At 40.1% G+C, this 14682-nt stretch overlaps 1 protein-coding gene across 1 annotated transcript; it reads left to right on the forward strand.

The window, feature by feature from the left end:
• Positions 1-7144: 7144 nt before the first annotated feature.
• On the forward strand, positions 7145-14320 carry LOC112551598 (uroplakin-2-like). The gene is made up of 5 exons (XM_025213316.1): positions 7145-7233; positions 10069-10224; positions 12030-12267; positions 13276-13355; positions 14035-14320. Exons 1-5 carry the CDS (start codon positions 7152-7154, stop codon positions 14175-14177), a joined length of 699 nt encoding a protein of 232 aa, XP_025069101.1. The 5' UTR covers positions 7145-7151; the 3' UTR covers positions 14178-14320.
• The last annotated feature ends 362 nt before the right edge of the window (positions 14321-14682 follow it).

Raw genomic sequence — 14682 nt, forward strand, 5'->3', positions numbered from 1 at the left:
CTGCTGTAACTAAACACATATTCACAAATATGTTGCTGACACTGACACTTTGTCCTACTTTGGTATGAAAAATCTGGGTAACACTGTCAGTCTAGCAAACACTGATTACTTCACAGCCAACAGTGATGACCTGAATCTGTTAATCCTGCGTTGCTGTAAATACATGTAAAGAAAAAGCTGCTGGTGTGCGTGCAGTGGTCTTTTTTGTTTTGTTTGCATACTTTTCTGCCCATTTGGTAGTTAAAGAGCATGTCTTAAATGGAAAACTTCAGGAAAATAAAATATTGCTGCTGAGTATTATCATGTAACTCACTAAGGTCAAAATTATACAGATAAGGTGGGTGTAACCTAGCAAAGAGGCCAGTGTAGCATTTAATAGGTATGTTACTGGCCCTGAAGTAAAAGGCAAGGGGAGTAGTGACAGTACCTCTGACTGCCCTCTAATCAAAGATCAGACTCATTCTGTTGTTAGTTCACACACTTTTCTTATTAGTTCACACTGTTATTTATTTTTTTTCAACCTCTTCTAATTGGAGGGAGACTGTAGTGTTATGTTATGTGTCATGTTCTCACTGTCTGTAGAAAGCCCTCACATGTTGCACCTTTCCAGTGCACATCTTGAATAGTCCATTCTCTATTCCAGATGGGGCTCTGTGAGGAAACTTAAGAGAAGGAGCTGTTTGTTTATTACTTAAGGATATGTCCCCAGAAATAATATGTCAGGGTTGCAGTAGTAAAAGTGTTCCATTAAGAAAAGTCTTCTGGGTTCTCCTGTTTGAAATCATACATATCCAGGAATGAATTTAGTATTTTTTGAGAAATGGGGGCAAAATGATACTAGTAGCAGACTTCTCACAGTATTTACATAATGGAACTATGGTAACTTGTACAAATCCATAAAAGAGGATTTCAATGATGCTCATATTTTATCAGTAAGACAAAAAAATAAAATCATGGTGAAAGGTTTCTCCAGACCTAGCAGTCCAGCAGTATGGTACTTGCAGTGTGGTAGCTGAAAGGATCTCGAGGCATCCCAGGGTCCTATGGCACCCTAGTTGAGAGAGGCACACAAGGGAGCCCTATATGTATCCTTTATCCTCCCTAGCCTGAATGAGCAGGCATCTATTTACAGCAGTCTCAAGCAGGGGCAGTCTTCAGGAGAAGTTGAGATCTGTGGTGCTCAAGGTTTTGGCCCTATGGGTCAGTTGAATACCATAGGATTGGTCTGTGGACCAGATAGCTCTATACCAACCTCAAGTGCCAGGTTCTGGTTCTGGGGCTCTGCACCACCACTGCCCAGCCCAGTGTGCCAGGATTGGGTCCCATGCAGGACTGTGGATCCATGGGAAGACCTGCAGGTTGAGCACCCCTGGTCTAGACTCTACAGAGAACCTTAAACTCACACCTTTGCACTTAACTGCTCTGCCTTGGTGCCCCTCCTTTAAAAAGACTTCAGGTGGAAGCGATACCCTGTAGTGCTGGGCTCATATAAACAAAGTAAGAAAATACTTGTGTTGGAGTGCTGCTCTCCACAGAAGTGGACATAACCCTACCTCAATTAACCTAAACCAAGCAGAGGTGGTTATGGTTTTGTATGCTCCTGTTTCATTCCTGGTCTTCAACATGTCTTGTGTTTCAGTCCTGACCTTCCTTGGAGCAGAGACTTACAATCAGGCTAACCCATGACACTGTGGTGGGAGGAAAAATAGGTGCTAAGATGAGACTACAAAGGCAGTTTTTTGCCTAGAGCTTAAGTCAAGGTCTAAGGCTCAAATTTTGGGTGTCTCAGAATAGGTGGCAAGAGTATTAAATTTACATTGCATGCCCAAGCCTAATGTGTCTTCAGTCCAGGCTCCAGCTAGATTGTTGTGGAATGTTGTCCTGGGCCTGTTTAACAGATTCATTGTACTGCAATTTGCTCTAGTTAAAAATTGAAGCAGGAGTTATGAGCCAGTAGATATGTGGCTGAACTCGTTTGTGAAGTTTGTCAAGTTTGGGTGTGGAGGGAGGAAGAATAGGAAAAGTGGTGGGAGAGCGAGACAGGATTTACTTGTGGTTTCAGACATTTCCATGGCTAGATAATGGACTGTTATGTCGCTTGGTTTGCCTTAGGGTTGTCAGCTGCTGAAATGTGGACTACAATAACAGTGCATCAGCTGAATGCTACATTGGCTAATACATTTTGCCCATGTTAATAGTAGGTGAGTGTTGTGATACATTTATGGGGCTATTGTACAGGAAGCATGTCAAATCAACTTTTTTTTTATGATATGCATACAAATAAAGAAGACTCGATGCATGGAGGGGTTGAGAGAGGTTTTTCACTCCTTAATCATGCTGTTTTCCATATCTCTAGATCACACTGAAGCATTCTGCAGTCTCATACAGGCAATCCCTTCCAGTACAGAGGTACAGAGAGGTCAATAATTACAAGCCTATATATTATCTGCTTAGCAGACTCATTTTACAGTTTGTTTAACATGTTTAAGAGAGAGATTTGGGATGAGACTTGTATTTGGAATCACAGGATTGGATAAATTGTGCCATGTATTCCTTTGAGGCAAAGTTCATGCAGTCTCCCTTCTCAAAGGTTGTTGGGTAGGCACTTGGTATTATACTGCCAGTCATCTGATCTTAATCTGGGAGGAGAAGTGAATTTAGGTTCTTAAATCACTCGTGTAATAAGGATGTTGTTTTTCAATCGAATCAGGGTACAGATGAACTCGGGTGGCTTTAGGATGCTGAAAACACCCTCAGGCTGTCTGGTAAAAGAGTGGTGCTTTTGTATAGCTCAGACAAAAATACAGACTGTCAGTTAGGTCTGCTAGGACAAGGCATAGGAGCAGAAGGATGACTGGGATTCACATTGGGCTGTATTTGATGCAGACTTTCTGGTCTGTGATGCAGGAAGTCCATCCCCAAATTAGGTGGTCACTAGCACTGGTTTGAAAAAGGCTGTTTTATCTATTTTTCATTGGCTATTGATCACTCAAAAGAGGCTTAGAGCTTTATAGGTAAGTAAGAAGACATGCCTTCTGATAGTGCCCTTTAAAAACAAGAATGAATTACTGCAAGTCTGTTGCCCCATTAAACTTAGTTTCATGGTTTTAAACAGAAAAGATATTGTATGTCAAGTTCTCCCTGTATACACCATGATAACCATGCACAGATAATTACATGGATCCACAGGTATTAATCATAAAAATAATGTAATAGCTACATAAAGGAGAAATCGCATAAATGCAGCGGGATGAAAGGAATTAGACAGGGTGCCTGGGCCTTTGTTTGAATCTCTGACCTGGGTGGTGGGGGCATTAAAATACAGAGTTCAAGAGAGAAAAAGTGACATACTGTAATAGTGCATAGTAATAATGGGAATCCAGCGATTGAAAACAATTATATATGGATGCAGGGGAAACCAGATGGATGCTTCAGACCTCTTTTGGCACTCCAGAGCAGCTGGCTAGGGAGCAAAATGTGCTGTTCTTTTTCATAGCCCCATACTCATGGCCCATGCATGTGTGTGTGTATACACATGCACATGCATACACACACATACATTTGTTTGGAAGGGGTCATAGGATCTTTCTGTGCATTTCCTTGTCCCTGTTGTCTTCACCATATTATGTTCAATTACAGAAGGGTTGATACAATGTCATTAGGTAGCATGTGATATTAAGAACTATGCCAATGCACAGCCACCCAAGCTGGTGAGTTCCCTGTCCCATGCTGGTCTAATTTATCCATGGGTTTGATTTGATTCTTAGATAAAAGAATGAGGAGAAGGCTGCTGTTGTCACCACTGTGTATGTCCTTTTAATCAAGTCAATTGGTTTTTGTTGATGATATTTTTTTCTCATTTTCCCCCTTTTTACATAGTCTGATATAGTTCAGAATTTTTGCTAGAGTTGAATTTGTCGAACTTTAACCCTGAATGAAGCAGTGTTTGAGTTGTTTTACCACGTTTGCATTGTTTCTGCCTTGTGCACATCTAACAATTAGAAGGGAGCACCCGCCATACGGTTTGGAGCAAGAGGTCTCTCCCCTTTTGAAATGGCTCCAAATGTACATTTGTCCATACCCTTCCTGTGTTTTTGGAGCTCCTAGTACCATGGGACCCTACCTCTGATTGGAGATCTCTGCATGTTATTGCAATACATACAATCAGCATCTGCTGTTTTGCATCTGGTCATGGCTTTTCTGTTAGATCTCATGGCATGGTGATTACTCATTCTGTATCAGGTCACACTTGTATTTGGGGTGGGGTGCTAGGCATTCAGAAACTATAAAGATACCATACTAATATGTCAAGAGGTACCAACAGAAGGACTTAGATCTTCAAAGTTGCATATTTTGGATCTTGGCTTTATATCAGCAGCTTCTTCCCCCACCCAGTCCAGGACACTGGGATACTTCATGGATGAGGAAAATGAGAATGGGATAGAGTGTTTCTTCTCTGCCACAGATACCCACAAGTTCCTATATGTTCCAAGCAGGCTGTGACCAAAAATGACTATAATCTGGTGGCTGTGAAATGAGTTCTTTAATCTCAGTGTTGCAAAATCGTGTCTAAAATCAGCACCAACTGGCACCTTGACCAACAGCCTCAGAGGATAGACCCTGGGTCAAAGGGATAAAGAGATTATTTTTTAATTAATCCTTTTTCAGTTGCTGTTGCTGAACTTCTTCCAGCATGTGAGTTACCAAAAGGCTTTGTCTTCCACCCCAAGAAAGACATAAGCATTCAAGTATGTCAGCATTCAATCCAAGTATGGACATTGCACCTGGGAGAAAACACGCTGACCTTTCACGTATTTGCCTGAAGGGGTCCCATGCTTAAGTGAGCATAATAAAATCATTGAACAGGAATTATGGCTCACACATTTATCTATGCTAAGAGGAAAAATGAGTGAAGTGCATTCATATTTTGAGTTACAGGAATTAAAGATCAAAGATTATGTAAAATTTGGGTGCACATCAAGACGTAGTAGTTTGGAATATGTTGAAAATTAGGTAGGTTATTCTCAGTATAATTTGTAAATTCAGGGTTTGACATTTGAACTGAGCAAATCAAATCTGTTTTCCTTCCCCAAAAAACAACATTTAAAAGGAGGAAGCTGCAGTGCTCATGGGAAAAGGGACTGTGGTAGCATCAAGAATCTGATTTAGGGCTTACATAAATGTCCTACATTCTGATGCCACAAAGATGTGTTTAGCACAACTTAAAGGTGACCAACTTTCTAATGGGCAAACAGTCAAAATGAACTATCACCATCTGGAACCTAAAGTTAGAAAAGCTGCTATCATATCCCTGGTCCACCATTGGACTTCAACCAGCACAGGATGGAATATGACAAATATTCTTAGCTGGCATGGCTGCATTACACCATACTACAGGTTTTTAGGAGGAAAAAAATTAGATATAGTGGTGCCTACAAAATACTCAACATTCAGCTGTGCCTGCTATTTGTTATATGTATGGCTGACCTGGTCATACATATGCTGGTACTTATGCAGGCAGACCTGGTACTTTGTGTTCCCTACCTTTTTGTCTTTCATCCTGTATTTAGATTGTAGGTTTTGGGGGACAATGGGTGTGTTTTTCTGTTTCCTGTCTTATAAGACCTGACCCAGTATAGCCCAGTTCTCTGCCTGAGGCCTCTAATGCACTCTCACAAAACAAAAAAGCAATAAAAATAATTTTACTGGTTGACCCCCCAGCAGGAGTTTACATGCACTGAATGCAAGTATCCAAGCAGGAATTTGTATAAGACATGAGGTTTAACTCTGTGTACCATGAAACCCTTTCCCCATCCATTTTCTACTTCTTGTCTGAGGGAAAGTGCTTCCATAACAGGCAATGATCCTTTCACAGACTCAGGTGGAATCTACTCATCTTGTCTCATGGATCTCCATGATAAATACCTACATACCACACTTAGCTCAAAGTCCTTCAGCCTAGCCCAAATGTGGCTTCTATTTTACATTCTTCTTCAGGAAAGATCTAGTAGAGGATTCTAAGCAATTGCCTGCAAGTGCTTACTCCATTCTGGAGGAATGAAGGATATGCCATTTAATCTTCCTCATACCTCTAAGTTTATAACAGCATTCAGTAACTGCAGAAAATTGGAATACTATTTCCTTCAAACATAAAATTGGTATGTCAAGTATTATCCACAGTACCACCATCACCTCCCTCCTGAGTATATAGAAAATACAGAAGCTGTGCTAAGAGACTGTAGTATATTATATACTTATTGATTTAATTACTTTTGCCCCAACTTTTTTCCTGACTGCAGGAAATTTGGAGGAATACAGGTGTGTGGTGAGGGTATATATAGCTTTCTTATATCTACTTGATAGGAACTCTAGTGTATTAATTTTTGGAGGCAAACCTAGAAGAAACCTTGATAAGTTTTCAGCCCTTGCATTATATATATATATTACTAACTATCTAGGGCAAAAATAATGTAATGGTATTTATAGTGGAGTAAAGGTTCTAGGTCATCCTCACATACTGACTAAACTCAAGTAAAGCTTTCTTTCATTGTAAAGTTGAAGCCAAGGAATTACAGATTCTTGGATATCTTCTTCTCCTCTTTCCTTTTCTTTCTGGGAGATTCATGAAGAGAGGTTTCAGCAATAAGAATTTGGAATATTACATTATTTCATCCTTGTACTTTTTCCATTGGCTGTACACATTCCCATAACACAGGCACCTGCTGTTGGACAAAGCCTATGCCATTTACAATGAAATGACATCAGGATTTTCTCTGACATGTCTTTTAGCTGAATGCCTCTTAGAAATTGTTTGTATTATGGGCCCTATGTGGCTGTTTGAGCAGCTCTTCATCTTCAGTGAAAAATAAATCCTCTCGTTACCTTTGAGCAAAGGACAAAAGCTCCGACTTAGAAGTATGTTGCTGGAGGAAACTCTTCAAGTTCTCAGGAGCCTCACTGTATTGCAAACAATGCGTTTTTATCTAGGATACATATCTCCTTTGTTTCTCCTCTTCTTTTTTCCCCCACCTCCCTCCTTGTACCTGCCTAATGAATGCAAATCCCTTCCTCTTTTCCAAGGCAGAAATTCTGGAGCCCAAAAAACTCACCTCACATTTGTCCAACAAACCTAACTCCACCACATTTCAGCAATGAAGCTAGTTCTGCTGCTGTGCTTTGTTAGCTGCCTCAGAACAGGATGGGCGGTTCAATTATCCAGTTTAGACAAAATCTGTGAGTACTGCTCTTCTATTTCAGCAATAGCAAGTTATAGTGTACTTTATGCTTTTAATTAATTCATTGGTGTTTACTAATCCTCTGCTAATTAATGTTGTAACAGTGTAGCTAAAGTATAGAGGAACTGGAAAACAAAACTGCAGTATATAGTTTTAACTTGGATGTAGCTATTATTATTTATGTACACCATATTATGTGCAGAGCTATGCAGACAGGTACATATCCTTATTATAAGATATAATTTTCCCATTAAAATATTTCATTGTAAAACATCAATCTATTCAGCATAGAATTTTGAAACATCTGGAGCCAGATTTCACTGTCACTTGTATATACCTAGGTCTTAAATGTCTCCCTTGACTTCAGCTTTGAAATTAGCTGGGCAAGAAGTTACAGCTTTTTATGAAGGAACAGAACCATGCACACATGTGACACTATTTAAAACAGTAAGAAAAGTAATAATAAATTGATTAAGTAACTGATAAATTAGTTGGGTTACTCCCAATTTAAACAGTTTTAACTGAATTACTTCCTTCAAATCCAGTATATAAATGTGTACCAAACAATGAACAAAAGACTAAAGCTCCAAAAGAAGGCCAAAAACTAATTATATAGTGTCAAGTCAAAAGAGAAAATGGTTATGAAGGAAGTACCAGAATATATTATCTTCCTCCTGTGGTAGTTTGTAAGACAATGTGTTCAAGACAATGCAATACATTATTTTCATGGGAGCAATCCTGTAATTCCAGACTAGGTATGATCTTATATATCATACAAATCAGAATGCTTCTAGTGTAAGGAGAACTGAGGAAGGAAACTTTTGGGTGGCATTTAATGGTATCATAGTAAGAAGTGGCATTCATGATGTACATGCAGGGATATAGGTTCACTTTCTTTATCCACATAAGGCATTTCAGTTATGATTATATGAATATGACAGATAGAGATCTTTATAGAATATCGATGTTGTATAGCCAAGACAAACCTATTGCCCCTTTCTTTCCTACACTCTTGGTCTAGACTTATATAGAATCTGACTTTCAGTAACCAGTGGAAATTGTGGATATTCAGCATCTCTGAAAATCAAGCCTACCCTTTATCTCATTATTGCATATAATAATATGGTTCTTTGGGCCCAGGCCAAATACCAGCAATGAGTCTTTCCACTGATTGTAACAACAGCGGCATGATGTCTTTAATTAGTGATATATGAATTATTTAAAACTTTGAAGGTTCTTTTGGGATCAAAAGAGGTGTTTAAATATAATGTACTGCAGTCATGAATGACATTATTCACTTTGGACCAGAATTGGTGCTCTGATATGCCTGTGTAAATCCAAAGCATGTCCTTTGAAGGCAGTTATTTTGAATATGCAAAGCTGTGATTCAGAGCTAACTTAATCTGTCTGCTTCCAACCCTGCAGCTGGCATTCAAGAAAAATCTCTACTGATTTCAGTGGGAGTTTTGCCTAAGGACTGATAGATAAGTTCTTCATTTATAACAAGAAGAACATGATTGAAATCACTACATCAGAAAGCAAAATGAGAAAGAACCAGCATTAGAATAAATGGCCAGAGACCAACTACAATGCACAATAAGTAGACTCATGAAACACCCAGTCCTACAGAAATGTCATACCTGTTCTGGCTCCAAGCACAGGAGAGCCCAGGACCTTTATCTGAGATCAGACTTAAAGGGATAAGACATTAGTGATTGACACTAACTATTCTTCACTCTGCTGCATCATTTTTGACTACACAGAAGGTTCCTTCCAGTCCTATGATCTCTGTTTCTATTTTCCTATGTGGATAAACAATGTATTACAGTTGATGTAGTATTGTTTGACTCCTTTCAACTTCAGGGGGGTTCGCTATGGGGTAGGATGACTCTAGTCTTTTTCCCACTTGACAGTTTCCTAAGTCTTTGAGTTGATAGGCATTACTACCATTTTTAACCTTGGTACATAATCTATATAGCAGTGTTTCTCAACCAGGGTGCCATGGCACCCTGAGTTGCCTTTAAATCCTTTCAAGGGTGCCATGAGGTGCCATGCAAAGTTAACATAGTTAGGTGTACAAACATGATTCACAAAATAAACCCAGATATTTCAAATAGGAATCCAGTGTGTCAAAAACCTTCTGACCTGTTCTGATCTTCCTGAGTTCTTTACAACATAAGAATTGCTCTATTATTTTTCTGTACTCAACAATGAGACTCAAAGGGTGCCTTGAGTCTAAAAAGGTTGAGAACCACTTCTCTAATTTTAACTAATGTATCTTATATGTTTTAAGCAATACCTATCTTACCAGAGGGGTTAGAATGTATAAAAGTATTTTCCCCATCCCAAAGGGGCCTCTGCTGTGCTCCATACTACATCCACCTAGAACTGGACACCATAAACTAGTTGTAAGTCAGCAGTATCCTAACTAAAACACACAGGTGCACCCACTGTGAGCCTGAATCATCTTTAGTGAATTAAGATGGGTGAGAATCTACCTGAAAAAGTTCCTTGAATGCCTCCAACATTAAGAAAAGAGTACAAGATAGCTAATATTGTTCTAAAATTTTGAATCAAAGCTTTTGTGTAATGCAAAAGGAACATTTCAATTAAATAATATTCCAGCAAAATATTTTTGTTTTTCCTAAAAATATATACATATTTTAATAAAACAAAATTGCAAAAATCAAATGAACATGAAAACATTTCCCTGCTCATTAAGGTATTTTTTTTTGCCAGCTCTGATAAAACTTACATAATTTCCTAGATTTCCTGGACATTGCATCTTTACTGAGAGAAGAATTGGTCTGACATTTTTTCCTTTTTTTTCCAGCACTGAACTTCTTTCCTAACATGAGCAATATTTTAGCAGCAAGACTGAGTTCTTCCTTCATTGTTAATATCCCTAAGTGTATCTCCTCCTCTCACTATACACCCACTACCATCAGACCAGCAATAGCTGTTCTTGGTGAGACAGTTGGCCTGCCAGGTAGGACATATTCTTGTTTTGTTTGATGAATTTATTATTTTTTTAACTCAATGATATTTTAATGGTCACAAACGTGGCAGTTCCACCAGCATCCACGGAGAATCAGACAGTGTATAGGCAACAGAAGTATGGGTTTCTTCATCATGCCTCACCCACATGACTCAGAGGGGTTTAGAGTATGTCTTTACTGCTTCCAGAAAGAGTGCAGGTACACCATTGAGAAATAATCCCCACCCACTTGCACCATGGCCAAACCTGCAACTTAAGCAGTGTGCACAGTTTACTATGATCCCAAGTGTGTGTCCCAGCTCAATATCCAGGCCCTCCCCCTTGGAAAAGCTTGAGAACCCCTCTGAGCTGTCTACCCTGTCTAATGTATAAACCTGGGCGCACACCCAGGGCATGTGTGGGTGGGGCTTGAGGGTCACTCTGGAAGCAGAAAAGACTTGTCATTCAAGGGGCCATCTCTATGATCTTTGCTCTGCCCTTTGATGGGACTATCAAAGAGGGGGCCAGTTATATTGTACAGCTTTTATTTTAAAAGACCATCTATCCACCAGGAACTGACTTAACTGTTGAGGTGCTTCTACACTGCCTTGAATAGCAATAACTTTCAGTCATATTATTTGCAATCTTAGCTAGATTTTAACTATGAGTTTATCAGTGAGTGAAAATCTCTTGAGTCTAGGCTAATTCTCTAGCTCTATGGTTTTTTATATGTTCTGTAAAGTTCAACATCAGGAGTTCTATGGGACCATGAAATAGGTGTAATCATTTAATGGTACTATAGCAGTAGTTCTCCATTATTTTGTGTTCCAGTCCCATGTGAAGCATTGGCCAGTAGCACCTCAGCTTGTATCTGTGTGCCATGTTCTTGCCCAGTTGCCATATCGCCATGTTTTTCTGTGCATTCTCTCTCCCTGTTTTCTCCTGTCATCTTCTGCCTCCATTTTCTCTTTTTCTTCTCAACTTTTTTCTTCATCTCTCTTTCTTCTTTATTTATTAATGAATTCTTGCTTTCTCTCCTTTTTTTTTTTGCTTTTCTTAATCCCTTCTTCCTATCCACACCTCTCATTCCATATATGTTTCAAGTCTCCACTCTGGTGGTTCTGTAAGGCCAGGGCTCTTGCAACTGGCTGCATTATTCAGCTCATGGGCCGGAGGTCTTCATACTGCTCAGTCCATACAGCCTTACCATGGCCTCTGGACATTCATGATAATGTTCAGTCCGCAAATGATGGCTGTGGCATGCGAGTTGCCTACGTGCTTCAGTTTTGAGAGAGAAAATCGGCTTCAGGGTTCCATTCAGTTTCCATACTATCTTTTCTTCCCTCATTAATACTCAAAATTAGAGCTAAGTTGACACCCAATAAGAGGAAGGAACAGTGCACAGCTGTGCTGTTCAGGATAAAACAGGGACAGAGCTATGATACATTGTCACAGTCAAACACGTGTTTCCCCTCATTCAGGAGAGGAAGAAGAGGGAGGCTGGGGGCAGAGGAAAGGAAGAAAGGTATGCAATTTTTTTCCCATGCAATTCCCCCTATGTGCTAGCTCAGTGGGTACCCTACCTGTTCAGAAGCAGAGTAGTACCCCTCCGCAAGGAAGCTGCTTCCCTCATGTATCATGATCACAAGACCTACACAGGGAAACAAAGAGTAGCATATGTCTCCTTTTTTCTCTCCCTACCTCTGTCAACTCACAAATGAGCCCCAGGAAATTTCTAAATTGCTAATGGGTTGAGCTCTTGCCACACTGATTGGGCATATGATTGATGTACAAGCACCATGCTGTTCTTTCCTCAGCTGTGACAGACACCAACCAGATCAGATCCCTCCGCAACTTCACTGACGCCCCCATTTACTATGCGGGAGAATTCGCAAGTGTCTCATGCAGGATGGCCAGGGCTCTTGTGAAAATGGACATAGATGATGAGAACTATAAGCTGACCACAATTGTAGGCTACCAGGTGGGAGCAGAAGTCTGTGAAAACACTAAGGGGCCCTTCTGCAATCGAGTCCTGAAGCCATCCTCATTCTACAGGTACCATACAGGCCAAATGAAGTGAAATACCATTAAAATGTTAATAGACTTTGAAAAGCCAGTGCTGTTCCATGGCGTTATCTACTGGAGCATGTGATACAAGAGCATGAGAAGTCTTTGTTTCTTTAGCGAGTGTAAGAAACCATTGATTTTTAAAAAATCAAACAAAATAAAAAAAACCCTCAAAACATTATGTATTTCTCTCCTTAAAAGTTATTTCCTTTTCCTTAGAGTTCATTCATTTCAGCTGTAGTGCAGGAGAGGAGCTTTTCCCAAAATACAAATGCCTGATTTTTGCTTGGTGATCCTTACTGTTTAATATAAATCATGGTGAGAAACTCAGGGGACCAAACAATTTTTTAAGTGAACCTTTCAGGAAGAAAACATTCTCTACTACCCTCAGGTTCTGTAAAAAAAAAACCTTAATTTAACATATAAAGTACCTGTAACATGCTTTTTTTTTTAAATGAAAGTGGTCAAATCAATAGAAAATGGTTCAAATGACTCAAATGGACCCAGATTTTTACTTCTGGCTCACTTTGGGATGGAAGCATTTTTCAGAATCTCAGAAATGTTTATAGGATGGGAAAACTGACTGAGAATTCCACCGGTAGATGGTGGGGCGGGAATTCTCAGGGGGTGCAAATCTGGTAGTGCTGGTGCCTCCACCAGCCAACCCTAACCCTAGATGGGTAGGTGCATCACTCCAATGCAAATAATGGCAGACATTTATATGACCCTGCCAAAGCAACTGTTTAATATTGGGTGGCCAACCTACAGCACATGTGCCATAAGTGACCCAGGCAGTCTCTGTGTGTGGCAAAGAGATCAGTGAGGGAACAAGCAGCACAGCAACAGATAGGGCAGGAAGCAGAAAGCAGAGCAGCAAATTATTCAGGGGAAGGAGATCAGAGTGGCATTCAGGAAGGGTGTGGGGCTGATTTGGGGCATGACTCTCAAAAAGTTGGCCCCCACTGCACTAATATATCTTTTCTTTTAACTTTTAAGGGTGAATTTTTTTGTTTTGGATGAAAATGCTGTAGTAAGAGCTCACACAGATTGGTCTGATCCCATCCAGACAAATAATGGTAAGTCCCTAACATGGTAAAAAGGTAATTTCCGTCATTTGCCTTAAGCTGCTGCTCTTTCAGAATCACTCAGACACCCAGATAATGTTCCCAGAGCAACCATGGGACTGTATCACTGTAGCTTTTCTGACTTGTTTCTCTGACTCTCTGACTGGTCTCACCTCATAAAAACTGAAGTCTGGATTCATTATTGCAATTTAGCTCACATAATCATATGCAGGTGTGTTAAGTCCAAATGGTAGTGTTTTACATCTACTTTGAAGTTATTTTACATGTCATTTGCACAGCAGTAGTAAAGGAGGTGGAAGCCAGGAGTGAATCAGGCTTCTGGTCTCCTCAGGCCTGCCTATAGTGATCGTTAGAATTGGCCAAGCACCCAGAGAGTGTGTGGGGGGAGGGAGGGGAAGGAGAGATCAGGGGACAGGGGACGGATGGAGCCAAGTGAGTTTTACCTGACCCTGGAAACTCAAAAACCCCAGCTGATCCCAAGGGCTTCCTGAACATTGGGAGTTGCCATTCTGATACCCCTAAAAATTGGTGCTCAGGACTGGTGCCCCACTTACCCACCATGAGTTACATTACTTCTTCTGGCCTCATGCTATGGTGCAGAAGAGAAACACAGTTTTGAACATTTGCTCCAAAACCTATAACTCCTAAATCATTTTTCTTTACATTCTAGTGACAAGCTTCTCAGCCTATGATGGTTCATTTGAAGGGAGAGCAGGAGGAATGATAGTGATCACCGTGCTGCTTTCTGTTGGCATGTTCTTGGTGGTGGTTGGTTTAATTGTGGCAGCAGCTCTTGGAGGTAGAAAATCCTAAAGCTGGCAAGTCAAGATTGCCTTCCAGAATGATGCCGACAACAGATATGGATGAAATGGGTCCTGGGAGTCAAAAATATGTTTATGTAAGCAGTGCTGTGCATAAGAGGGAACATGAACAGTTAGAAACAGTGGAAATCAGAAATAAAGATGTGTAATTTATAAAGAGAAAAAACTGTGTACGGCCCAATTTAGACAGTGATAACGTTTACACCAACTCCTAATGTTAGAGATAAGCCCAAAAAAACCCTCAAGACCTGACCAGTGCTCAAGTTGGTTTCCAGATTGTTTTGGATCTTTATCTTGCTAACCAACTGAAGTGGATATTGGAGGTATATAGCACATAGAGCACAAGCTGTGACTAAAGTATCAAGGAAAAACATTGTTGAGGGTGATAGGTTGAGTTCTGTATCTCAGGCTCTGTTCACTTGGCACAATGCAGTGTTGTGCGGAGGCACCTGGGTACAAGAAGCAGTATAGTTGCATTAGCTAATGATGTAGCTATA

Source organism: Alligator sinensis, unplaced genomic scaffold, assembly GCF_000455745.1.
Source record: "Alligator sinensis unplaced genomic scaffold, ASM45574v1 scaffold806_1, whole genome shotgun sequence".
NCBI lineage: Eukaryota > Metazoa > Chordata > Crocodylia > Alligatoridae > Alligator > Alligator sinensis.

Excerpts from the sequence above, each read along its gene's own strand:
- LOC112551598 (XM_025213316.1), top strand. The coding sequence starts at position 7,152 with ATGAAGCTAGTTCTGCTGCTGTGCTTTGTTAGCTGCCTCAGAACAGGA. Across the intron at positions 10,225-12,029 it reads TGAGACAGTTGGCCTGCCAG|CTGTGACAGACACCAACCAG; the intron begins GTAGGACATATT and ends TTCTTTCCTCAG. Across the intron at positions 13,356-14,034 it reads TCCCATCCAGACAAATAATG|TGACAAGCTTCTCAGCCTAT; the intron begins GTAAGTCCCTAA and ends TTTACATTCTAG.